General features: G+C 38.7%; 2 protein-coding genes across 2 annotated transcripts in view; both read left to right on the top strand.

Moving 5' to 3' along the window:
- The first annotated feature begins 2,425 nt into the window (after positions 1–2,425).
- On the top strand, positions 2,426–3,747 carry LOC139720248 (uncharacterized). Its single transcript, XM_071631612.1, has one exon. The coding sequence runs from the start codon at positions 2,470–2,472 to the stop codon at positions 3,460–3,462; it is 993 nt and encodes a 330-aa protein (XP_071487713.1). The 5' UTR covers positions 2,426–2,469; the 3' UTR covers positions 3,463–3,747.
- A 17,572-nt stretch (positions 3,748–21,319) lies between these two features.
- The window catches only part of LOC139720257 (ATP-binding cassette sub-family C member 10-like), a 70,922-nt gene continuing 65,100 nt past the window's right edge, over positions 21,320–27,141 (top strand). The window contains exon 1 of the mRNA XM_071631621.1: positions 21,320–21,455. The gene's annotated coding sequence lies outside the window, so the exon portion shown is untranslated. The remainder of the gene's footprint in view (positions 21,456–27,141) is intronic.

Here is a 27,141-nt window from a genome sequence, read left to right as displayed (position 1 = left end):
TTTTCGTTTGGGAGTTGGGAGTCGAAGTATTTGTCCATTGCAAATAAACTTTCTGCTCAGGCGTGACAAACCTGGAGGCCAAGCCAGGGTTTGATGACTCTTGCAGCTGTCGTATTACGTAAGAGCATGATAAGGATATCTGCCTGTGGCAGACCATTCAAAGTGAACTCAATTTTCTCTATTCTTTGTGAAGTTTTCAATTTTATATTCTATTGAGAAATTCTATGGTCATCCATTTTACATTTCGAACGAAAAAAAATGACCCGTAAATAACGAAAATACAGGAATAAGAAGGCAAGCATTGCCAGTTTGCCGGTGCTGACAATGTGCTATTTGGCAGTGAGTTACAACGGGGAGGTGAGACTACCTCCCTGGTTACAATTAGCATGCTGACTGGATCATTGAGAAAGAGAGAGAGAGGGAGAGAGAGAGAGAGAGAGGGAGAGAGAGAGAGAGAGAGAGAGAGAGGGAGAGCGAGAGGGAGAGAGAGAGAGAGAGAGAGAGAGAGGGGGGGGGGAGGAGAGATGGGGGAGGGAGAAGGGGAGAGACAAAATGGAATGACAATAGTTCCGGTCACTGCAGTACAGGCGTGCTCTGTCTGCATACGCTGAATGTCTACACTCACACACACACACACGTACACACATACACACGCACCATGGAGCTACATAGCCCATGCCAAAACCAAAACAATCTCCTCCTCTCGCGGTGCCCCCCCCCCCCCCCCTCCTGTGGCGCTGTGGCGATGACTGATGCTTAGATTAGGCCAGGGTCAAGAAACAGGTGTTTTATATCTTTGATTTCAAGTCATTGATTGCCAAGATATACACTGGCATTATTTACGGGGGTGTAGCCTCTTCAAACGAGAGATTTGTGTCATGTACTCTTTCAGAATCTGCCGTTAAACTAACAATCCACCCCTGGATCCGCCATAATTAAACATGACATTTCAGTCATTAATGTCTTCATAGCACTAACTTAGCTCTTCTTCTCTTCTTTAATCTCATTTGATTCGAAAAGAAGATTAAAACAACAAGACTACAGTTTAGGCTCTCTGTGGCATCACCCCCCCCCCCCCTGCCAACTACGGCGGTGAGGATTATTGAGATGGGGTTCATTTTAAGAAATACAGATTGTATCGCCGTAAAGATGCTATCTGCCACGTTTGGTGAAAATCCGTCGTGAGATTTATCAAGAAGACGGAGGAAATCCTGAAAATACCCTCCTTTCCCTCACCCTCACTGCCCTACCCCCCCCCCCCCCCGATCCGAGCACCCCGGAATCTGCAATAATCAAACATGCATTTTCAATCTTGAATGTTTTCACAGCACTAACTTAGCTCTATTTTTTCGGTTCGACGAAGGATGATTAAATAATTTCACAGTTTATAGGGGACTCTGAGGTTTCACCCTCGTCCTCCCCCTCCCCAACACAGGTATTTTTGTGTATTTTGTTGTTGTTGTTGTTTGGTTCTCCCTTTTTGGGGGAGGGGGTGGGGGGAAGCTCATTTTTTGAAAATTAATTATTTATGTGGTATGGTGGCAGCCCCTGTATGCCACATTATTCTGGGACACCAACGTTGTTATGCTTTGATGAGACGTTCTGTTTTTCAAATCTACATCACTTCTACATATTTCCATTAAGCTGGACATTCAGTGAGTAAAAATGTAGAGAAAATGCCGAGCTTTTCTTTGATTAAAATTGTATGACAAATCTATGATGTTCTTTTCTTTCAAATGCCTAGTATCTAATTTACTGTAAAGGCATTGCTTTTGCCTACGAAACAGTGAAAAAACTTCACACGCAAATCAACTTCGGAGCACCACATTCTAGTCAATCACAACATAAGAATGAGCTATATGTGAGTGGAACTGAAGCACGGGAAACGCGTAATAATACTGCGGCATTTGTTGATTTATTGATCGGTTTGGACGGATTGTGCGTTTGAGCAGAATATGCGAAGTTGGCACGCAGTCGACTGAGTCGGACGTGCGAACGTGGCACATAAAGAGTTAAGATCATGTCACCATAAAAATGTTCTCTGCCAAATTTGGTGAAAATGAGTCATAGATATTATTTTTTCAGAAGATGCAGTGAACGTCGAAAACCCCCTTCTCCCCTTAATCCCCTCATAAAAGCAACCCTGCAAGAAAATAAACACGGTAAAGGTACATGAGCAGTTTCGTTGGACATCGAATTTATCCATGTAGCATCAATACGTAATACCAGCGAGGTGACCTCCCTTCATGCTACATGAAACACTGTTGTAATTTCTGTTCGTTGTGTTATAACATTTGTCGCTAAACAGATTTTGGCATTTGTGATTTATATGTTATGACATTAGTGGTAATTTTGACATTTGGAATCCAAGATGGCGCTGTGCGGTTAGGACGTGCCTGAGTGTTACGGAGGCATCAGGAGGAAATAAAATTGCAGCTCATTTCGCCTATTACAGTTTGAAAAGTCAAAATGACATCGAGAAAAAGGAGCTTAGACCAAGGAGTCGTTACAATCTCCCATTATTTCAAGGAAAAGGAGGATTCTGACCCTAAGATGGATTTTAGCGACGCTACTACGGAGAAGGCTACGCAAGAACACAGTGACAGTGATAATGCACACGGCTTAATTGACTCGGCAGTGCACACGGTAGTGAAACCACTTCACCGAGATATGGAGGGAACCAGCCCGGGCGCGTCGGCGGAATCACCTCCACGCTCCTCGCTTGAGAAAAAACGACGAGTAGACGGGGAGAAGTCAACCACAGATGAACTACTCGCGGCCCTTATCCACAAGATAGACGAAATGAACTCCAATCTCACATCCAGGTTGGACACAGCTCTTGGTAAGATTGAAACAAATGAGAAAGAAATCAGTAACTTGAAAGAGGAGCAAGAGTCGTGCCGTTTTGATATCAAACAGTTACAGGACCAAGTAAACAAGCAAGAAAAGGAGAATATGAAATTGAGAGAGCGTCTTGTTGACCTCACTGCGAGAGAGATGAGGAATACGGCTGTGTTTTACGGGTTTCCTGAAGGTGCTGAAAACGCTGGGAAGTGTGAGCAATTGATCAAAGAATTTGCCAAGTCAAATATGCAAATGGAAGGTGAAGTGAGCATTGAAAGAGCTCATCGCACAGGCCGCATCAGGCCAAAACCCGGCCCTCCTCGCCCAGTTGTGGTAGCTTTCAGTAGATACACAACCAGACAAACAGTGATCAGCAGTGCCCGCAGATATTTGAAGGAGAGGCCTTTTCAGCACAACGGAAAGGATCACCAGATATTTGTCGATGAGATGCTGCCGGTAGAAGTGCGAGAAAGCAGGAGGAAATTGCTGCCACTGAAACGAAAGCTGAAAGAGGAGGACCCAAAGCGAAAGGTGTACTTCAAATATCCGGCGCGATTGTTTTACAGGGAGACTGAGAGCGGAAAAGAAGTGGAGTACATGCAGCACACCACAAGATAGAATGGATATTGGCAGTTTGCTTTTGCACAGTAGACAATGGTCTAACAAAATACGAAATACTTTGAAAAACTTTTGACACGACTGCGATAGCTCAGCAGTCAGCACCCTGTCATGCCAGCAGTATATTAACAGTTGATATCTCCGAAGACAAGATACACTATTCATGTGATTAAGTGATAAGGAAAATCATTTGTTTTTGCCAACCTGAGGAAAAAAATAACTGTGAAGATGCCCAGGGGCACTTGGATTCCTTGTGATCATGTTTTATTCGATTTCATGCAAATTGTATGTGTGTTTTTTCCATTGCCAATGTTTTGTTGTCTGTTTTGTCTTGATCATGGTGGGTCATAAGAATTTACAAGGTTACCTACTTGTGAAATATGTATAAGGATCTGAAGTTAATGACCCATAATGTTAATGGGCTAGGGGACTTTAAAGCCAGGAAAAAATATTTTTGTTTTTTATCCAAATTAAAAAGGATATTATTTTATTACAGGAAACCCATTCGACTGATAAGGATGAAAGTTTATGGAAGAACCAATTAAGAGCCGATATTGTATTCAGTCATGGAACCTCCTCTAGTAGGGGAGTGTGTATCATAATTCGGAAAACCCCACATATAAAATTGATAGAGACAGTGAAAGATTCTAACGGGAGATTTTTGTTGGTTAAAATGGAAGTATATGGAAAAAAATTCATGATATGTAATGTATATGCACCAAATAATGAAAAAGACCACATGCATTTTTTCAAAGCTGTAGACTTGACTATACAAGAATATTATGATGCTGAACAGACAATATTAATAGGGGGAGATTTTAATTTTATTCAAAATTTGGCATTGGACCGAGAGGGCGGTAATATGAAGTCCACTTGGAAGCACTCTTGTGAAATAATAGAAAATATTAAAAACGTTTATCATGTAATAGATATCTGGAGAGACAAGAACCCGTTATTAAGACGATTTACTTGGAGACGCTCCAATCCTTGTGTTCAGTCAAGACTGGATTTCTGGTTAATCCATGAGTCTGTACAAAATATGGTGACAAATTGTGATATGGTCCCCTGTGTTTTGTCAGATCATGATTTTGTGAATTTACATCTGAGAATTAAAGAGTACACTGTGGGCCCATCTTATTGGAAGTTTAATAACAGTTTACTTAGTGATGTTGAGTATGTTGAAAATTTAAAGGGACATTATGAGATGTGGGTAAATGAATGGGAAGATAAAAATGATAAAGGAAAATTATGGGATTGGTTAAAATTCAAAATACGAGAATTTACAATCACATTTTCTAAAAGGAAGAAAAATATAAAAGAAATTAGAAGAAAAGAATTAGAACAAGAATTGAAAATAATAAATGACATGGACCCGACAGAAATGAATGAGCAAAAATGGGATAAGAAAGAGAAAATTGAACAGGAACTTAACTGCATGTACAATTATTTAGCAGAGGGGGCCATATTACGTTCAAGATGTACCTGGTACGAGAAAGGAGAGAAGAGTACAAAATATTTTTTATCATTGGAAAAGACACAAGCACAGAGTACAAACATAGATGTATTAGATACAGGTGAGGAACTTATTGAACATCCCCATCATATACGAAATTTTGTGATGAAATCTTTTGGTAAACAGTTTGAAAACAGGGATACAGTGTCTGACAAAGTGAGTTATGATTACATAAAAAGTTCCTGCTTAAAACACCTCACGGAAGATGAAAAGGCCTCTTGTGAAGGCCTGATAACACATGAAGAGGCAAGGGAAGTCCTCCTTGGGATGTCAAAAAATAAAACACCTGGTAATGATGGCTTATCGGTGGAATTTTATGAGACATTTTGGCCTTTGATTTCTAAAGAACTAATAGGATCATTTAATCATGCTTTTGAAAAAGGAAGTATGTCCGTGTCACAGAGGCAAGGAATAATTAAATTGATACCTAAATCCAATAAAGATAAGAGATTATTGGGCAATTGGCGACCAATCACTTTAATAAATGTGGATGCAAAGATACTTTCTAAATGTTTAGCGAAACGTATGTCCAAAATTATTGGTAATTTGATAAATCCTCAGCAAACAGCATTTATTAAAGGCAGATATATAGGTGAAGGTATAAGACTGATTTCAGATTTAATGTTTTATGCAGATGCCAACAATGTATCTGGAATTGTGTTAGCATTAGATCTTACCAAAGCATTTGATTCACTCAGTCATAGGTATTTATTACAGTGTTTAGAATGTCTTAATTTTGGTCCGTCAATGATACAATGGGTGAGAACATTGCATGCAGGTATAAATAGCTGTGTATTGATAAATGGCTTTACCACTGGTTATTTTGAAATTGGAAGGGGTGTTCGCCAAGGCGACCCCCTTGCCCCCCTTTTATTCATATTAGGGCTCGAGATATATCTAATGAGATTGTTAAATAATCCAAATATTATTGGAATGGAGATGCTCGGAAAACAGATTAAATATACAGCTTACGCTGATGATATAACATGTTTTTGTAAGGATACAGAATCATTATCAGTATTACTAGAAAGCTTTCAAGAATTTTCTGAGATATCAGGCCTTTGCCTCAACCGAAGCAAATCAGAAGGAATGTGGATAGGAAATGATAGACTATCGAAAGAAAAGCCACAGATGATAAAGTGGACAGACAATGGTCTTAGAATTCTTGGAATCTGGTTTTCATATGACAAAAAAGAAGCAATCCGAAGAAACTTTGAAGATCGATTGGGTGAGATTAAGAGAACATTTTTTTATTTGGAAAAATCGTAATTTAACGTTAATTGGTAAAATTCAAATTTTGAAAACATTTATTATGTCTAAGATAATTTATTTGATGTCAAACATTGAAATTCCTCAAGATTTTGTGAAAGAAGTAGAGAAGTTAATGTTTTCATTTTTATGGAATGGCCCAGATAAGATTTCAAGGTCAACTATGTATGCACAATATGCTGAGGGTGGTCTCAAATTCCCTAATTTACAATGTATGATTGATACGCAGTTAGTTAAGTGGGTTAAAAGATATTATGGAAATCGTAACCATCAATGGGTGCTATTGGGAGATTATTTCTTAAAAAGGCTTGGTGGAATTCTAGTGTTTCAAAGTAATTATTCCCTTGAAACTATTGATAAGAGGGGTATCCCTCCATTCTATGAGAATATTCTACAAATATGGTTAAAGACAAACATACATGAGGATTTTATTGGTGATGAAAATAGCCAAGCAGACATCCTACAACAACCAGTATGGAATAACCAGAATATTTTGATTGATAAGCACTCAATATTCTGCAGGCCGTTTTTTGAAGCAGGTTTATGTTATATATATCAAATATTTAGTATTGATGGACGGCTCATTGATTTTGAATTTTGGTTAAGGAAAGGAGTGCCAAGCAAATATAATATGTGACCCTGCACCTCAAAACAAACAAAAAGTCGCCAGACATGAATTTTTAGTTAAGACCATATTCTGAAAGGGCAGACTTTAAGCTTTAAAATGATGTATAACTCAAATCAAATGGACTCTCCTAACCTATCTAAATATCGGAAAGAAAGCACAAACTCGGGAAAACTGTGAACTGAGAAAAGAGGCTCTGAAGTACAGTGTCTATTCAAGTGCTTAATCTTTACCAAACCGTGCTGGCTGTGTGATGCATGGGACAAAAAACAGGAAGTAAATCACCAGAGTAACAACAATGAAGGGATTATTGGATTAAACCTAAATTAAACATGCCTCATTAACACATTCTGTCAATAATTATTGCCAATTTTCAAAGCAGTAGCACTATCTTTTCAAAAGTTATTAGAGTTGAAAGCGAAGAGTGTGGACAAGGTTTTTCAGAAATGAAAAAGGGATTCTAAAGACACACCTAATCACACTATTCTACCAAAAATGTTCGAGATAAACTGCTAAAAAACACACTTTCCTGCCCGTTTTATGATACCAAATTTTAGCATAATGTAAAAGAAGACCCGCTTTTTCAGAAAATATGAAAAAGTCAAGTTCGGCTAGGTTGACCCATTTCACTTATTTTCAGTCCTCACTCAAAATCAGTGTGTGCGACTTTATGTTCGTTTTGAGGTGCAGGGTCACATATGATGTATATGGCAATTGAAGACTCTGTTCAAAAATACTCGAAATGTTCCTTCAATACACTCCTATTGGAGATGTTTTGGAAAGAAGAAGTGGCTCAAAAACAAAAGGATCTTATTATTTCACAGTTACAAAATGTGAAATCAAAACCAATATATGAGGAATTTTTAAAAGAGATTAAATCAAGACCTGTTTGCGAAACAGTTTTTGCTGGCAAGTATGGAATTCAACCAGAAGATTGGACACAAATATATATGTTGCCATTTACTTGTACAATTGAAGTAAAACTGAGAGAATTTCAGTTCAAGTTGTCGCATAATATACTTTACACAAATGAAAGATTGTTTAAGATGAAAATATCAGAATCAGAGTTGTGTACGCTTTGTAAGTCATGTGCTGAGACCCCTGTACATCTGTTTTTTGATTGTAAAGCTGCCAAAGAATTACTTCAAAAATTTGTGGATGAAATTGGTACGATCTTTCATGTCAAATTAGAGGATTGTACAAGAATTAGAGTAATGTTTGGATTCATCAAAGACTGGAAAGGGCCCCACAGGAGTTTATTGAATCATTTAATATTGTTATACAAAAGGTACTTATATATTCAGAGATGCAAAGATACAGGTGTGAAATTTCATGGATTGACAGCATTTATTGTTAATATCCGATATATAGAATCCAACATTGCAAAACGAACAAACAAATTAAATGTTCATTATAAGAAATGGTCCCCTGTAGAAAATATTTTTTAGGTCATTGTAGAAGAACATACAGTCGACTCTCGTGATAAAGAATATCCATATGGCAGAACCCCGACGTGATGGGGTAGTTTTTTGGGGGTCCCAGGGTTTGAAAATTTTCCTATTCAGAGGTATTTGCGCCCTGGATACGGCAAGGTTTCAAAAGTGACAAGATCACGGTGATTTCGCTGGGCCCAAGGAGTTTATTGTAACGAGAGCTGACTGTATCTTTAGGATATTGTTCAATTGTTGAAGAGTTTGATACCCATCTTTTACTGTTGTTGTTGTTGTTGTTGTTAATTTGTTAAACAAAACATGATTTTGTAATATGATTTTGTATGTTATGTTGTATAATGAAGAGGAAATACATAAATTTGTAAAAGAAAAAAAAATGACATTAGTGGTTGACGTGTTATGACATTAGTATTGATTTTGTCATTGTGGTTGACGTGTTATGATTTGTGGTAATTTTGACATTTTGATTGACGTGTAATGACATTTGTGGTAATTTTAACATTGTAGTTGACGTGTTTATTTATTTATTTTATTTATTTATTTCACATATTTAAAAAGGGTAGCCCAAGTCAGCATTTGCTGGTTTTCATCGGGGCCCTTTAAAAACACAACACATAAACATTCCAGAATTACATTTACTAACAGACATAGAAAAAATATTATATACATTCAATACAATCAAAATCAAACATATAGCGCTTATAGAACAATTTCAAAGACATGTAAATACTACAACGTTTCTAAATGAACAGAAATGAATTGGGAAAAACTACAACTATAACATTTATTGCACAATTCAAACAACCTATAAAACTGTGAAAGACCGTGTTAGTCATTGATTACAAAAAAAAAAAAAATCTCGATAATAAAACACACATATCTTAGGCTCCTTTTGAACAATTCTAAGTTGGGGGAACATCGTGTCTTTAAGATTCACATATCATAATCTGCTTTTGAACAAACCTAAGTTGGGGGAACATCTTGTCTCTAATGGCAAATTATTCCAGTGAGATACCGCTGTGCACACAAATGATCTCCTGTAAAATTCGGTATTACATCTCGGGATCTCAAGTTTGCACTGCCCCGAGTTGCGTGTAACGCGTGGGCTACTGCATCATGCATAACAAACTTATTTGCGAGTAAAAAAGGTGCAAGATGGTGCACACATTTAAATGTCATGCATGCCATTGCTTTTGAATACAATGTTTGTAACGTTGGCCAATTAAGCTGATTGAGCACTTGCGCGGATGTGGGGTTTCCCATGAACAGCCAGCTATAATGTAAGCGGCTCGCTTGTGTAACCTGTTGATGGTTTCGTAGTTTTGTTGTGACCTGTTGGTCCATACATTGCAACAATACAAGGCATGTGGGAGGATATAACCCCAGTATAATAGGCTGAGATAGTGAGTGTTGAACGCTCCCTTGAGCCTTCTAAGAATACCTAATTTTTGCTTTACTTGCAGGGCGACTCTATCAACATGCTTGTTCAACTGCAATATTATCGTCAATCACAATTCCAAGACATTTATACTGAGAAACACATTCAACTGGGGTTGATCTTATCTGTACATATAATCTGCTGACATTTAAACTTTGAACTTTTTGCCTAGACCCAATTACCATTACTTTAGTTTTATTAATATTCAGAAGCAGTTTATTTTTTGGGGTCCATATGTAAACCTCCTCAAGAGCATGGTTCAGTTTTGACTGAATTTCATCCACGCTTCTACCTCGCACAGATAAAGTCGCGTCGTCTGCGAAAAGAAACATTTCTCCGTTGTGGATACTCATGGGTAAATCATTAATGAATACGGAGAAAAGTATTGGCGCTAACACTGAACCCTGTGGAACTCCGTGTTGTATTGCTCTAATGGATGACTTTTTCCCTTTTACAGATACAAATTGACTTCTACCTTTCAAATATGAAGTAAACCATCGTACACTTCTATTTGTGCAACCTACAGACTTCAATTTCAGTAACAATATTTCGTGGTTTACTGCATCAAAAGCTTTTCTCATGTCAATAAATGCAACACCATTTACGTATCCGTGATCTACATTCCGAGACCACTGATCAACCATACAAAGAGAGGCGGTTTCGTACGAATGATTAGGTCGGAAACCGAACTGTCTATCTGATAATACCTTGTTTCCGATCAAATAATCTTGAAATGATACATTAACAATTTTTTCTAGTATCTTAGACAATATTGATAATAATGAAACAGGTCGATAATTTTCAACACTTGATTTACTTCCGGCTTTGTGTATGGGTTGGACTCGTGCAATTTTCCAATCTTCCAAAAATTCACCCTGGTCCAAAGATAAATTAAGAATATGCGTTAAGCTTTGAATTACATTCGGGGCATTGCAAGCATATTTCAATAATTTTGTAGAAACATCGTCAGGACCAGCGGCTTTTTTAACTGGAATACGGTTGATTTCATTAACAATAAAATCATCTGTCACATCAGGGAGATCAAATGAGATGTCAGGGGGAACATAACCAAGAGCCCTTTCATTACAAAACTCATTATTACCACCGCTATTTTCACGGATATCAAAGTTTGTTGGATTAAACAACATATCAACAGAATTTACAAAGTAATCATTGAATTGCTGAGCTATTTCTTCTGCATCAAACACTTCTTCACCATTTAACTCAAGCTTAATTTGATTTTCATTCTTCGATGATGAAATAAGCTTTAATGTTTTCCACATGGCGTTCGGAGTACCACCATTTTCCCTTAATAAAGCATTTATGTAATCATTTTTGGCTTCCTTGATTTTAGTGGAAATTTCATTCCTCAGGGATTTATACATGAGCCAGAAATGAGAGTTTTGTGGGCTGCTTGCTTTTTTAGACATCTTGTAGTACCAGTCACGCTTATTCATGGTGTCTATCAAGTCACCAGTCACCCACGGACATAACTTTGACCTAAGGCGCTTCCTCTTCAGGGGAGCGTGTTCATTGACAGCTGTCATATACAATTTATACCACCTTTTTATAGCGTGATTCGGATCGGTATCATCTACAATATCTAAAAAAGGTAAGTTTCGTAACATATTGATAAAATTCTCGTGTGAAAATTGTCTGTAACATCTATGTTGTGACATTTGTGGTTATTTTGACACCAGCAGTCGATTTTGACATTTGTGGGCTCTACAAGGTTGATTGTGCTGTTGCAGACTATGGTCGCAGGCATACAGAAGCTTGTCTCTGTCCAGCATGCGAGCGAGTCTAACGATTATTGCAGGCGGCTGGGGCTCCGAGTCTGGGGTACCATGGTTCGACGTGGGTAGGCGATGGACGTTGATGAGCGGTATGGAGGAGGCATCCTTCCTGGCAATGTTCAGGAAGCTGCTGAAGACTTAACTGACGGTGTTAAGAATGAATTCGTTCGGTTAAGTTAAAACATTCCTCCATTTCAAGCTTAATCGCTTACGATGGTGGTCTCCTGCATTCAATGATCTCTGTTATTTACGAAAAAATCCTGTATATGTGACCGTGTACCTCAAAACGAACATAAAGTCACACACACTGATTTTGTGTGAGGACTGAAAATAAGTGAAATGGGTCAACCCAGCCGAACTTGACTTTTTCATATTTTCTGAAAGAGCAGGTCTTCTTTTGCATTATGCTAAAGTTTGGTATCATAAAACGGGCAGGAAAGTGTGTTTTTTAGCAGTTTATCTCGAACATTTTTGGTAGAATAGTGTGATTAGGTGTGTCTTTAGAATCCCTTTTTCATTTCTGAAAAACCTTGTCCACACTCTTCACTTTCAACTCTAATAACTTTTGAAAGGATAGCGCTACTGCCAACAATTGCTTTGAAGTTGGCATTAATTATGGACAGAATGTGTTAATGAGGCACGCTTAATTTCAGTTTAATCTGATAATCCTTTCATTGTTGTTACTCTGGTGGTTTACTTCCTGTTTTTGTCCCATTCATCGCACAGCCAGTACGGTTTGGTAAAGATTAAGCGCTTGAATTGACACTGTACTTCAGAGCCTCTTTTCTCAGTTCACACTTTTCCTGAGTTTGTGCTTTCTTTCCAACATTTAGATAGGTTAGGAGAGTCAATTTGATTTGAGTTATACACCATTTTAAAGCTTAAAGTCTGCTCTTTCAGAATATTGTCTTAAGTAAAAATTCATGTCTGGCGACTTTTTGTTTGTTTTGAGGTGCAGGGTCACATATATCCTTTTTTTAATGTTTCTGTATATATATATATATACACTGCTCAATGCAATCACCTATGTGTGTCTATTTGTGTACTGTTATCGATTTATATCACTGCACTTGCTATTCTTTGTCTTTGTACTTTTTAAAATTTGTATTCAAGTTTTATCTGACTGAATGCAGAAATAAAACAAATCAAATAAAAAAAATAAATGAGCAGGTTCTGTTTTCTGTTATGGATCTCATTCAAGGTAAGTTTTTTTTTTTTCGTTCAGCTCTGCTTTCTTAGTATCGATGAGGTCACGAGGTAGCAACGCACGCATCATTTTAAATTTAAATGGTCCGCCTGAAGACATATCAAGTCAAATTGAGTTGAAACGGGGTCATCCCACTAGACCGATACCCACGAGTCACACGGCCCACGAGTTTTACATTAAAAACACGTCCATGAGTCATACAGCTCACGAATCATACAGCCCGTGAGTTCGACACTAGGCAAATAAAGCCCATGAGTTCGACACTAAGTAGACTGAGTTCGACAGATACAACACGTAACCCGTCGGTCTTGTGGTCCTTGTTGGCTTAGTGTCGAACTCATGGGCTGTATGACTTGTGAGCTGTATGACTCGTTTTCTGTATGACTTGTGAGCTGTATGACTTGTGGGATGTGTGGGTGTCGGTCTCGTGACGTGCAACCGTTGAAACTTGGTAAACCTATTTCAAAATGTTATAAGCATCTGATTCCTGAAAAAAAATGAAATTTTGATTGCAAACGACCTGCGCATGCGCATGTGCGCGCGCGCGTAAGCGCGAGTTACTTTTGTGCTATATATAGACCGATTCGGTTTCGGTGACTTTTTATCCTTTCAGTTGTTGGCGGCGCCATAACGCCGCCAGTACGGGGGGGGGGGGGGGGGGGCTTCTCCATAGCAGCAGAAGGAAAGTGAACGAGTGAGCGATTTGCTAGTTATACCCCCATCTCACTAGACGGCGATTCCGCTACGATCATCAAAAGTCAATTTTAAATCTTTTAATCTTTAAATTTTCCCCATCGTATCTTGAGCGGTTCAGAAGCGCGAAGGATCGTCACCATCGCCTTGGTAGGCGACCTCGCTACGGGAATTTTGAACATGTCCAAAACTTCCGTAGCAAGGTCGCGACCGATCGCCGTTGTTTTAGAGCGTATCACAATCGCCTCACGAGCGCATTAAAAGCGCCACATTCGTAGCTTTGACGGGGTAGCATCCACGGAACTGTGTGTAAGAGTTCTGTGGTAGCATCGCGCAAAGCGTAACTCAAGCGCATCAAAAGCGGCTCCCATCGCCCATGAAAATTTCCACTTGTAGGCCCCTACAGTATTACGTAACAGGAACCAACCATGAACGCTAGAAAGTGATGCACAGACAAGGAAGGTGGACATGGAGAAAAACGTATAAAATTCACTTTTTCCACGTACACTCGGTACGAATCTGCTCTGTTTATTTAATTGTTTGTTTGTCATACGTATAACCATTGCAAGACAATGAAAGTAAATAAGTTGTAATCTTTTCACATATATCTTCATAAAATTGTCTCATTCTAGGATACAATTTGTAGTTTGCTCGTAAGCCGGTTCTTTAATATCATACACGTTTTACCCTTTTAATTGAATGGATGACTTAACTTATAGTGCAATTTCACATCAGGTTCTAACTGGTGTGTTCTAGAATGCTTAGATGTAAGGGTAGAACCATATTCGGCATATCCATGTTAATTTGACACTGAAATTTGCGTGAAGAAATTCAATCATGAAACACATTTTATACCCCGATCGCTTGAGATCGTAGCATGAGCCCGGCGTGAACGTATCACTGTCGCTCCGATCGTATCACTGTTGTAGCGAGGTCTTGATAAGCGTACAAATATCGCAACACAGTCGGTACAATCGCAGAAGCAGCGCGTCCCGTCGGCCTGGAAACGCGGCAACAACGTGACAGAGTCGTATTATCATCGTGGCGCTATCGCCTACAGCGCATGGTTGAGCGTGAAGAAAGCGTAGTGTAATCGCCTTGAAGGCCAAAAATGGAGACGGACGGCGATCGCGCCACGATTTGTTAAATCGTCACAGATCACCATGGTCGCCATGGTCGCCTTTCTAGTGAGATGGGGGCCTTAGCAGCGCAGCGGCCCGTTCCCCGCTCATTGTTGGTACAATACAGGACCGTATACCAACCACGATGATCGGCGTGCACACAGGAGTCTTCCCCTGCTGGTTTACATTGTTGTGCACTCGTGATTGTTTTGTTGGACGAAATAGCTTTAATCTGCAATGAAAACAGCGAAGCAAGAAACAGGGAAACACTATGCACAAACAATAGCAAGAACCTAGAAGATTGAAACTATCGGTGTGTGAACTTCATTCTCCTTTGACTCACGATGAGTGTGAGTGCTCACAGCCTTACCGAATGCATAGATTTCCAAACGGAGCTTCAGCTGAAATGCACTACTGCAAAACTTCAGGAATGGTTGAAGAATATGAATCGCTAGAATTTTATTCCTAAAGCCAACAGCAGGGTGAGCTTGAGTTGTCCAACTATGCCTTAGACGACTACTTTATAAAATGCAACCTAAAATTGAATATTATCGTTCTCAAATTAAACTTAATTATGGGCAGTGTTTCCAGTGTCAAGCACATTGAAACCGCTTCGACAAGATAAAAGATAATCCAGTTAGAATATTAAACTAAGTACATCATGTATAGCTACTGTATAGGTCCAGGCCTTAGATCTACCAGTAAGCACTCTTCAAGTGTGCATCTATTATATGTTTTCTAGATGTAGATAAAAGATGAATTCAGGTTTCCAGATGTATGATTGGAGTTGTAAGACCTATTATAACACTGCGACCAGCCCCAACGCGTAGCCCACAGTATACATAACTGTGTACAAGGAGCGCCCCGGGGTTAGGTACAAGACCAATGCGACCATAACACGTATCGGCAGGGTACCTATAGTTGTTGGCATATTAAACGAAAAGGGATGCATGGGATTATGGGACATATGCAATTATAATAATAATAACGAAGACAGGAAAAAAACAAGCTCATAAGCAAACTAACAAACTAAACTAAACACGGTTGAGTTACAGTACACATCCGTTTAGTAAATTGCGAACACAATGCATGACCGTCTGTGAATTCATGTGAATTTCCTATGGAGGGAAGGGTTCCGATGTTGAGGTACCCTAATTAAGTCGCACTAAGAAAAATACATTGCACGCACTAAAATGGCTTTATTTCACTAAGGAGATCCAGAATCAACAGGATGGTAATGATATTCGAAACTGCAATACGTAGGCGAATTTGTTCGATGCTTTTGGAATAAATAAGCTGCAGATCCTTAGGGTGATGATAGGTGGTACCCTCAATCATACTGTGTAAAATGGTTTGAAAAGGTAATTCTGCTTCTACTTTTACTACTAGACCAAATTGTTCACCATGAATTTGATCATTTTTCTACCAAAAAGTGAAATGAGTTGAACAGAAATTAATTGTAGAACATTGAGTGTGAGATTATTACATTACATGTCATTGTCATGAACTTTAAACGCATTTGCAGAACTTATCTGTTGGTTCCTGTAACTTTTCTCCCCGGCAGGTGTGTTTAGTTCACTTCAAAGATGGAAAATCAACTGCTGATCATCCGTATCCAGGCAGGTGTCTGGGCCACAAGAACTATGTTAGTTGATTGGTTATACACAGTAGGGCCTACTGCTAGACGTTATTGACTCATTTCAATACAAAAGCATTTTATTTTTTCAGGAAATGTAATAACTAGATATTTTTACATGTAATTGTTCAGCTGTATGCATACGTTGTAAAATACTGTTCTGCAGCCACATGAGTATCATTTTAGGTAGAATGAGCACTTAATTAGAGTAGGTCTATCATTTTCACGCAACATGTAATGTTATTGTTGTATATTGTTACATGGTGTTACCATTAAATTTGGGGTGGTCAAAGTTTTGAAATAAGTCCAGCATTTTTTTTTCAACGTCTTAATATTAATGAATGTAAAATGAATTGTCTGGCAGAGAATAACAGTGACATGAAAACCAGTGTTTTAATCGTTTATGATTTATGTATTCTTGAGGACCAACCAAAACAACGTACTCCAACCAAAACGACAAACATGGCAGCTGATGTTGAACAGCACATTGAAGAGCATGATGATGATGAGAGAGACAAGGGGATAAACCGCAACTCTGTGCAGACAGATACACTTCAGATGAATAATTATTTTTTTTCAGTGGAAAGATGTCACTCTACATGATCACAGCTATGCAATGGAAGATCAATCGTGAAATGTAAAGTCTAAAGCAGCACAAACAGATCATTGTCCTGAAGTATCGATAACAAAGATGAGTGATGGTGTTGTCAAGTTTTACACATGACTGAGTAAAGCTGTGTTAATTAGTTTGTCAATGCTCTCCTCATGACTTTGTCATCTGTACCAAATTTCCAAATTGATGTGCGTGATCAGATTTGGCTTGTTCTTATGAGACTTCGACTTGACTTTATGTCTACTGACCTTGGCACAAGATTCTTAATCTCTAGAACCAAATCATGCGCAGTATTTTCTACGTGGTTAACAATAATTGCCAAGTATGTGAAAACCAACTTAATCTTCTGGCCAGCACGTGACACTTTGGCAAGAATTCGACCTCAAAGCTTTGCTTCTTGCCGAATAAAAACCCACATGTATTATAGACTATACCGAAATATTTGTACAGAGACCATCTTAATCGAAAAAAAAGGGCACAGAATTACAAAAGCCACAATACCTACAGGGCGCTGTATTGTATAGCCCCAATTGGCTTTGCAGCCTTTGTTTCTAAACTCTTCGGTGGAAGGGTAAGTGTCACTTTCATCTTCAAAGTAGTGGATTTGGTGAACATTTATTGCCAGGAGATGAAGTCCTTGCCGACAGAGGGTATACCATCACAGATATTCTGCCACCTGGGGCAGAATTATCAATTCCAGCGGTTACAAAAGGGTGTAAAGACAGACGTCTACCTGAACAAAGTGTTACGGAAACGAGAAGAATGGCCAATGTACGAATCCATGTAGAGAGGGCTATTCGACTCCTGAAGTGCTTCAAGATTTTGAGAAGTGTAATTCCAGGAACGGCTCAAAATGTTGATAACATTTTAATTGTTTGTGCTGGGTTATGCAACTTACAACTTACAACTTACAACTTACCCCTTCTGATAAGTGAGGGAACTTTGTCAAGGGAAAGTCAAAGTGAGGTTGCAATTGAGGAAGAAATTTCCATGGACATTAATGATGAATATCAAGATGGATGCTAAAATGTTATGAAGGTTTCATTTGTGCACCACACCAGACTTTCAAATAGCATATGTGGCCAAATGTCTCAGATTTTCAAAAATGGGATCAATCACAAACCAATTCCTTAAACACCTCCACTTCTACATACTATTATGTTCTCTATTATAGCAAGGTCAACCCTTATTCTGACTTTGTCAAATTTTGGGATTGCTCGAGTAATAGTTTAAAGAGATTTGAAGTGTACATCTATAGTTTAACTTAAAGGCCAATTCCACCTCTACATCAAGTTGATTTGAATGAACAAAATAAAATCAAACAAACATAACTGTGGAAATTTGCATCAAAACTGGATGTGAAATAAGAATGCTATTGTATTTTGAAGTTTTGCATAGTTTTCAAAACAGTGATAAGCGTAACACGGACAGTATGCCAATGAGTTCATTCAAATCAAATTGGTGTTAATGTGGACCTTTAGATAGAAATACACTGTTTAACTGAGATGCCGTGAATATATTATTCACTAAATCTGTATTTCCTTTTTTTTTCTGAAATATTTATTTCAGAATTTGGGATTTTCACATTTCAAAACTGTGGGGCAAACAGTCCAATATACAATCAACTTCAAGTGATTTTCAAGTTAATTTCATAAATTGTGATGACACTGTACTATTTCTACCCTGTCCGCGCCCTGTTCATCTTAACATGTATTTGTGTGCAGCCAATGTATGAATTTTTGTGTTTGCGGGTGTTTTTGAAGGAGAAAAAGAGGAAACAGAAATAAAAATAAAACAGACAGAGAAAGTAGGTAGAGTAGGTAGACCAATAGAGAAGAGGAGAGGGATGAAGAAGGAAAGAAGAGTCAATCAGAAAATATGCAGACAGAGATGATTTGGGGGAAAGGACAGAGTAGAAAAAAATATATACATGTACAAAGAGAGAGAAAAAAAAGAGATGATAGAGATGGATATATATGTTAAAAGAAAACTAGAAATGTCGCTACAGCGACTGGTTATACCCCCACCAAACAACATTTCATAAGCTTTGGTCAAAACAACATTTCATAAGCTTTGGTCAAAAAACTGAGGAAGTAGTTAAATCCGCAAGATCTTTCCTTGATCTTCTGCCATTATATATGCCGTTACCATGGCAACGTACTTTCGGGTACTGTCGAAAAATGCGTCTTGCACATCTACAACCAAAGGCACACATCTGTACCAAGTTTCATGGAAATTGGGCAAAAACTGAGGAAGTAGTTTGCAACACAAAATTTTCCATCATTTTGGCTCATAATATGTGAGCTGTTACCATGGCAACATACTTTTTGTCACTGTCAAGAAATGTGTCATGCTGACCTATATCCTAAGACAAACATTCAATATGAATTCCATGAGAATTGGAAGAACACTGATGAAGCAGTTTTGCCATGAAGCATTTTGCCCTATATTTTACCAATAACATGCCGTTACCATGGCAACGCACTTTTTGCCACTGCGGAAATATGTGTCTTGCACATTAACATATTCAGATGAACATCTGTACCTAATTTCATAAAAATTGATCAAAAACTGTGGGAGGAGTTCGCGACGCAAGATTTGTACCCATTTTTGCCCATAATATGCCGTTACCATGGCAACGTACTTTTGGGTACTGTCAAAAAATACGTCTTGCACATCTACAACCCAAGGCACACATCTGTGCCAAGTTTTATGGGAATCGGTTGAAAACTGAGGAAGTAGTTCGCGACGCAAGATTTGCAACGGACCGACCGCCCGACCGACCGACCGACCGACCGCCCGACCGCCCGACCGCCCGACCGCCCGACCGCCCGTCCGCTGATTCCTATATACCCCCTTCAAACTTCGTTTGGCGGGGGTATAAAGAAGGATAAAGAGAAAAGTTGATCAAAAATACTGAAAGAAGTAAAGAATGGGGGAAAGGAGGACAGAGTAGATAGTGTACGTCGATTCTTGTTTTCAATGTAAGTTGACACTTTTAAACCAATATTTCCATGTCAATGTTTGTTCTTCCTACTTTAAAAAAAAAAAAAAACAAATTTCAATGTGTAAATAAGGAAATTTTCTCAGTCCTGATGATGTTGAGTAATGCATGGTTGGTTGTAGTTAACATGTAGACATATCAATCACATTACCGTCTTTCCTATCGACATTAGTCATTACTCTTGATAATGTTACTGACATCACAGCTGTCATACCATCATGTAAAAACTGTATACATCCAATAAAGACAATCATCAACTGACACATAATTTTGTCACCAGTCATGACTTGATTAAATCAATCTGTCATCCTCAAACAACTAATTGTTCTAGGAGTAATAAGAAACAATGTGACACAGTACAATTCATATTCAATGAGTTTCATTATTACAAAAACATTGTACATGAAAGCAGTTTATTCAAGAACGAGCTCCACGTGATTACGTATTTTCAGCTATGTTAGAGCGTTGGCATGTTTGAAACTCCATGAAGTTCAGATACTTTTTGCAAAATGATGTCACTCCTATGACGAGATTTTCAAAGAGTACAATCTGTTTGTGCTATATGCTATCTGTGGCATTTGTCTTCAGCAACAAAAAGACTTCGATCGGACTGTTCGCTAATGCATCAACAAGAAAAACCAGAAGATGCACACTATATGTAAACTAAAAAGAAGCCCCCAGTAATGGCGGCGCCTGTAGAGGGCGCACTTCCATGAGCAGTCGCTCGAATCGGTCTAATGGTAATGGCCTGAAACGGATGCAAAAAAGAAAAAAAAAAAGAAGAAAAAATGATTGGAGCATTTTAGGCCTAAAATTTTAAAACGAGCCTATTCGCGTTTTTACTAGTGTCCAGATCAATTTGAATTCTTGTTATGACCTTTGAATTTCACAGGAATTTTTCATTCCGTTAAAGAGATGTGGTCGAGGATTTGATTTTAGAAATGACGTCATACTGACTTCATAGTTGAGTGATAACTATTTAAAAAAGTCGTACCACCCATAAATCATGACATAGAAGTAACGTAAATTTAAAGTGTTAAAGACAGCCAGTCCCTTTTGCATGAAAATTTTGAATAATTGGTGAGAACACTTAGGTATCGAAAAAACACTATTTGGAAACCTCCTGTAAATTTTGAACTCAAGAGGGTCTTTATTTGTTTAGATAAATTGACCGTTAGAATTTGAATAAATCTTTCGTACTACGAAAAAATTATAATATAAGCTACTAGTCTAGTTTTACAGATAATCGATATAAAAAAAAAAGAAATATGTACGGAAAGAAAGAAATAACGAGAAAGCATATTTAGGGCGTAGGCCCATATAGCAGGAAACAAACGCATGATTACACTTACAAAATAATATGAAACAGCACGAAGGACATTGCTTCAGTGTGCTACTTTGCGCACTCAGGTCTCTCCGCCGCTTCATCAATGAAGAAATCTCAAGCTACAGCGGGGAATCCCCAGCAGAAATCCCCTTCCGCTGGATCGCATTTTGCAGTGCATTGCGTTGTATCTACAGTGTGTACAGTTTGTCTCGTGAGGCCCTTGAGCTGTGCACCCAATTGTCTGACGATTGCCCGCCATTACACTGAACTTTCATTTTTATGTGTTCAGAGAGCTGAAAGGTAATGTCAAATTATTTTTTTTTCATGTACACTGAACTAATCACGTATTGTATGATAGTAGCAGGCCTATACCTAGTTTATAATATTGTACACTATTGATATGATGGACAGCGGGTGAAATCATTGCTCGAACGCTGTGGTTAGCGAGAGACTTCATAATGTTACATTCTTGTATTTGCTACTAACGTAGAAGCTGAAATCCATGTTATTGCAGTGTACGTTAGCGTACACATAAGAGTGTCGGTATTGTCGCATGACTATACGCTGAAAAGGGTGCAGCAGTGTCCCGTACCCCAGGGACATTAATTGCGTGGCGAGCAAATTAACTTTGCAGTTGTGGTTGGAATAAAGCTCCATGTGCTCAAATTGTCGCAATCACAGGGGCGGATCCAGGAATTCCGTAAAGAGGGGGTGCGCTTAAAAAATTAAAGGGGGGGGGGGCGCACCCACCCCTCCCCCCATTTTTTCTTTTTATTTCTTTTGTTTCAACAAAAAAGGGGGGGGGGGGGCGTGTGCCGGTTGCGGTCCTCCCTGGATCCGCCCCTGCAATCATGTTGGCAAGTGTGCACCTTACAACGGCCCTATATTATCGGTACCTCATTCGCCGTACGCCAAGGTACATGCAATATCCCATGAACAGCATCCTAGCTCGCGCCAGCTCGCCACAACAGTTACGTGGGCGACGTTTTTTGTTTTTTGGTTTTTTTTTTTTTTTTTTTTGTGGTTTTTTTTTTTTTTTTTTTTTTTTAAAGGGAGTGACGGCACAGATTGTCGTCTCTGCATATTTGTCGCCGGCGACAAATTGTGCTGCTCGTGCAGTTCCCAATTGTTGACCTCAATGGCGACATTTCGCGCACGTAAAATGAAACGCAGCTGCACAAACTGTCGTCGGTCGTGTTCTTCAAGCTGCATAAGATCATGCTAAGATGCACTACGATATTGTGTGGCTGGGGTGGGTGTTCCTGTGTTATGCTTGTTAAGTGGGGTCAGTAGGATGAAAGTGAAGTGTATGAGTGTGTGTTGGGGGGGGGGGGGGGCTACATGGTATGTGTTGAGTATGGGTTTAGAGTATGATAATATATGTGGAATCTTGTGTGTAGGCCTATGTGTTGTGGTTGTGCAGTGGTAGTGGTTTGTCTGTGTGTGTGTATGTGTGTTTGGTGTGTATGTGTGTAAAAAATCGCATTTTTTTTCGTTATTGAGCAGAGAGCAAATTGGCATTGTAAGTCGCACATGTATACATAGAAGAAGGTTAGAGAAAGGTGTTACATGTGAAAGGGGTGGGAGTATGAAATGTCAAGTGTCACACCATTATAAGATGGTTAATAACAAGGGTCATATCGTTACACTGTAAAAGATTAGATCTATTATATCTAATTTATACATGTGTTTGTTTCATGATAGCAAATGTTGTGTTACCAAGGTGTGAAGTTGAGCTTTGTGGCTTGTGAAAAGAAGACCCAAAAGGTGAATAGACGTGATCTGTACAGGCTACATCATACCGTGAAGACACACATTGTCAAGTACCCAGTGTTATAGCGGGTGCTTTGTGCGAGGTTTATGCCTCCTATGTTACACAGGTGAGGAGTATCATGCGCCAGTGTTGTTAATGATTGTCAATGTTACAATTCAAGCTTGTTACTTAGCGCCTCCTCGTGGTGACTGTATGATTATTCTATGCATGGCACTGCTGGTTATCTGGTCTGAAGCTGCGTTCTATTAAATGCCTTCAAGGTGACTGTTTACTCGGAAACTCGATTTGTGTCTGCTTCTCATTTATGAGGTGGCTCTCAGCTCAGAAAGTCGTCATATCGTGTAAAGACATTGCAATGCATGAGGGTCCCTGTTCCCCTTGTGGCTCCTCCCCAGCACCAGATGTCTGACGACGATGAGACAGACTTGCTTCCCCCAGACGACGAGCGAGATTTGCTCCCCCCAAGACACCTGCAGAGACATTCCACAGGAACTCTCATTGCCTCCTGGGCCAGATGTCCCGTGTGTCCCCCTGCAGGAACCCCCTCTTGAAGCCCCCCTTCCCCCTCTGCCCCAGGAACCTGCCCCCACTGCTCCGACTATTAACAGTCCAGGTTGTCCCCCCACACATGTGACCCCCACTGGGCGCCCTCAGCGCTCCCGACGCCTTCCACTTAGGTTTGATGATTATTTGATGTATTAATCAATGATATATTTTGTTTTTTTTTTGTGTGTGAACTGCTGGCTACCTCAGACTAATGGCCCCCTTCACTCATCGAGTATTCATACTCCTCTTATAAACTGGTATAGCTATGTTATTTCGGTGCCACATATGTTATTTCAATTCCCCCTATCTGGTTTATTACATTATGTCCCTATTAACTATATTTTATTTTTTTTCTGAGGTGTCCCAAACAGGCGTTTTTTTTTTTTTTTTTACTCTGTACTCGTATCATGTTTATTCTTCATTTCTACCAGTTCGTATTTGTATGACATTCCTGTTTATCTTTGTCTCTACCTTGGCTGTCTTGGTATGTTCTCTGTACTACAATTTAGTCGTGGATATGTTCTATAGGTGTATTATTTTAAAGTCACCCTGCATGCTTATGTCTCAGTGATTTGCCCCTTTGTGCTATGCATAACATTGTGATGCTTATATTTCTGGTGGGTGCATACGCCCTCTTGTTTCTGAGTGTAATACCAGGTTTATCTCTACCACTTATCCTCATCTTCTTAATATCTTCCAGTTACCCTTCTATACTTACATCTTTAGTGTTATGAATAGCTACTCATACTGCTTGTCCCTAATTGCACCTTTACTCGTAACTTTCAATGTTCTCTGCTACGTGCATATGTAATTCTATTTTATGATACATAGATAATATGTGTATTTCCTGTGTCCCCACATGAACATTCATATCATTTTATAATTGTGTTTATGCTGTGTAAGTTAATGCCTTTGTAGGAGCTTCTTATTTTATGCCATCCTAGCTTGTCCTATCAGGTTGTACATGATTGTCAAACCGGTTGTTTTTGCTGAACGTTATGTTTCATATCAATCATGCCTGTATGACTCAGGCCTGATTGATATGAAATGTCAGCATGTCTGAGAAATACATGTCAGCATGTCTGGGAGAGGTATTAATATGATGTGATGGTTATATGCTTGTAACAATTCGTGATTGTTCTTGTTTTCGTTAACGTTGACGAGATGAACTGATGGTGGGATGCGTATCTGGTGTTATTGTTAAATGTACCTAATACGTTTTTTTTATGATTACACTCTTGGTGTCTAAGGCAGATGCTAGTGTAATTATTATTTTCAGGTGTTAGCTTAGTGTTTTTATAAGCCAACCTATTATAGTTCTTGGCAGTTTACTCTTGAAAGTATCATAGGTCATGAACAGTGCAACTACTTGTATGTTAAAAAAGTTCACACCCTTATTCATTTTAAAGATAATGGTTTGTTAAGCTCAAGTACTGTAGAGCTTTTATATTCTCATTATTATTCAGGTGAAAAACAAAAGAGTAAAGAAGAAGGGCAATCACGCCAGTGTTGTTAATGATTGCCAATGTTACAATTCAAGCTTGTTACATAGCGCCACCTCGTGGTGACTGTAGGATTATTCTATGCATGGCACTGCTGGTTATCTGGTCCGTAGCTGCGTTCTATTAAATGCCTTCAAGGTGACTGTTTACTTGGTAACTCGAGTTGTGTTTGCTTCTCATTTACGATGCTCATACATGGGATGATTGCTCGACATTAGCAGTGACCCGGGGCCACTAATTATCAAAGTCCGGCCACCAAATTTTCTAAAAGGCTATATTATTTTGGAGGCCCGGTTGGGCACTTCTAGTTCAGAAGGATTGCTATGTTTATTTTTTTCTTGTTGTTTTGTTTTGTTTGTTTGTTTGTTTGTTTTTGTTTGTTTTTGTTTGTTTTTGTTTGTTTTGTTTGTTTGTTTGTTTTGTTTTGTTTTGTTTTTGTTTTTGTTTTTGTTTTTGTTTTTGTTTTTGTTTTTGTTTTTGTTTTTGTTTTTTTTTGGGAGGGGGTTCTCGTTTCAGGCCACTACATTAATTTATTTATTTATTCATTTATATTATTTCTTAGGTGGGGGGGGGGGGGGGGGAGCAACAAAACGTAAAGATTTAAGTTGCCCGAATTGGCCAGCAGAGAATTAAGTAGCAACTGTTGAGCCCTCGGTTAATGGATTTAATATGAACAGGTTTTTAGCATATTTGCGCTGTATTTCGCAATTAACACAAGTGAAATTTCAACTTCAACGACACCTCACTACGACACATTAAATCTAATTGAATTGGAAGTGGCTAAACCTGTTTCGAGATGTCATAGGCATCTGATCCATGCAAGGAAAAGAGAGAGAGAAAACACACACACACACACACAGATAGCGTCCAAAAGTGGTGCCATTCCCCGTTTTCTTGTTAATAACTTTGCAAGAAGGTCGTAGGTGTATAAACCAAAGGTTCTCCTTGAATATCGGAATATAATATTGGCCGTCATTTTTTTTTTCTTTTCCTCATATCTTTGCAGCGAGGTAACCCAAATACAATCTTCAAACGTCTATACGGTTTATGTGACCAGGCACCCAGAAACCAACAAGATGTTGCCAGACATGTTTTTTTTTTTTATTATTTTTTTTTCTTATTAATTTTTATTTTTTTTTACCTCACATGAGCCGAAGGCTAAAGCGAGCTATTGCAATCGCTCTCCATCCTACAATTGAAGTGCAATTAAGCATGCTCTGTCAACAAAGTCTATTAATTAATAATACCAACATTTAAGGCAGTAGAATCATTATTTCAAGAGTTATTAACATTGAATAGTGTGTAAAGGGTTTCTAAACCGGTTTCGAGATGTCATAGGCATCTGATCCATGTAAAGAAAAGAGAGAGAGAGAAAAAAAAAAACACACACACACACAGATAGCGTCCAAAAGTCACTGTCTGTGGTGCCATTCCCCGTTTTCTTGTTCATAACTTTGCAAGAAGGTCGTAGGTGTATAAACCAAAGGTTCTCCTTGAATATTGGAATATAATATTGGCCGTCATTTTTTTTTTTCTTTTCCTCATATCTTTGCAGCGAGGTAACCCAAATACAATCTTTAAACGTCTATACGGTTTATGTGACCCGGCACCCAGAAACCAACAAGATGTTGCCAGACATTTTGTTTTATCATTTTTTTTTCGTATTAATTTTTATTTTTTTTACCTCACATGAGCCGAAGGCTAAAGCGAGCAATTGCAATCGCTCTCCATCCTACAATTGAACTACAATTAAGCATGCTCTGTCAACAAATTCTATTAATTAATAATACCAACATTTAAAGCAGTAGAATAATTATTTCAAGAGTTATTAACATTGAAGCGTGTGTAAAGGGTTTCTAGGAAATAAAAAAAGGTCTCTAAAGTCAAACCTAATCACACCGTTCTACAAAGAATGTTTGAAAAAATGCTAAAAACATGATTTCCCATTTATTCGATAACCCGAAACACTATTGATGCAGAAAAACAAATTGCACGTCAAGAAAATGTGAAAAAAATTTTGACCAGGTTGAACCGTTTACCTATTTTGAGTTCTAGCGTAAAATCAGGGCATGCGACTTTGTTTTTTGGTTTTCATAACACGGTCACATTAGGTGACCGTGGATCAGGTCGATTGGGGGGGGGGGGGGGTTGGTGTCAAGGGGCA

The sequence above is a fragment of the Diadema antillarum genome, unplaced genomic scaffold, assembly GCF_040938485.1.
Source record: "Diadema antillarum isolate AM-2024a unplaced genomic scaffold, OU_Dant_1.0 scf00000125, whole genome shotgun sequence".
Lineage (NCBI taxonomy): Eukaryota > Metazoa > Echinodermata > Echinoidea > Diadematoida > Diadematidae > Diadema > Diadema antillarum.
Note: the sequence above shows the minus strand (reverse complement) of the source record. Positions and strands in the feature narration are given on the sequence as shown.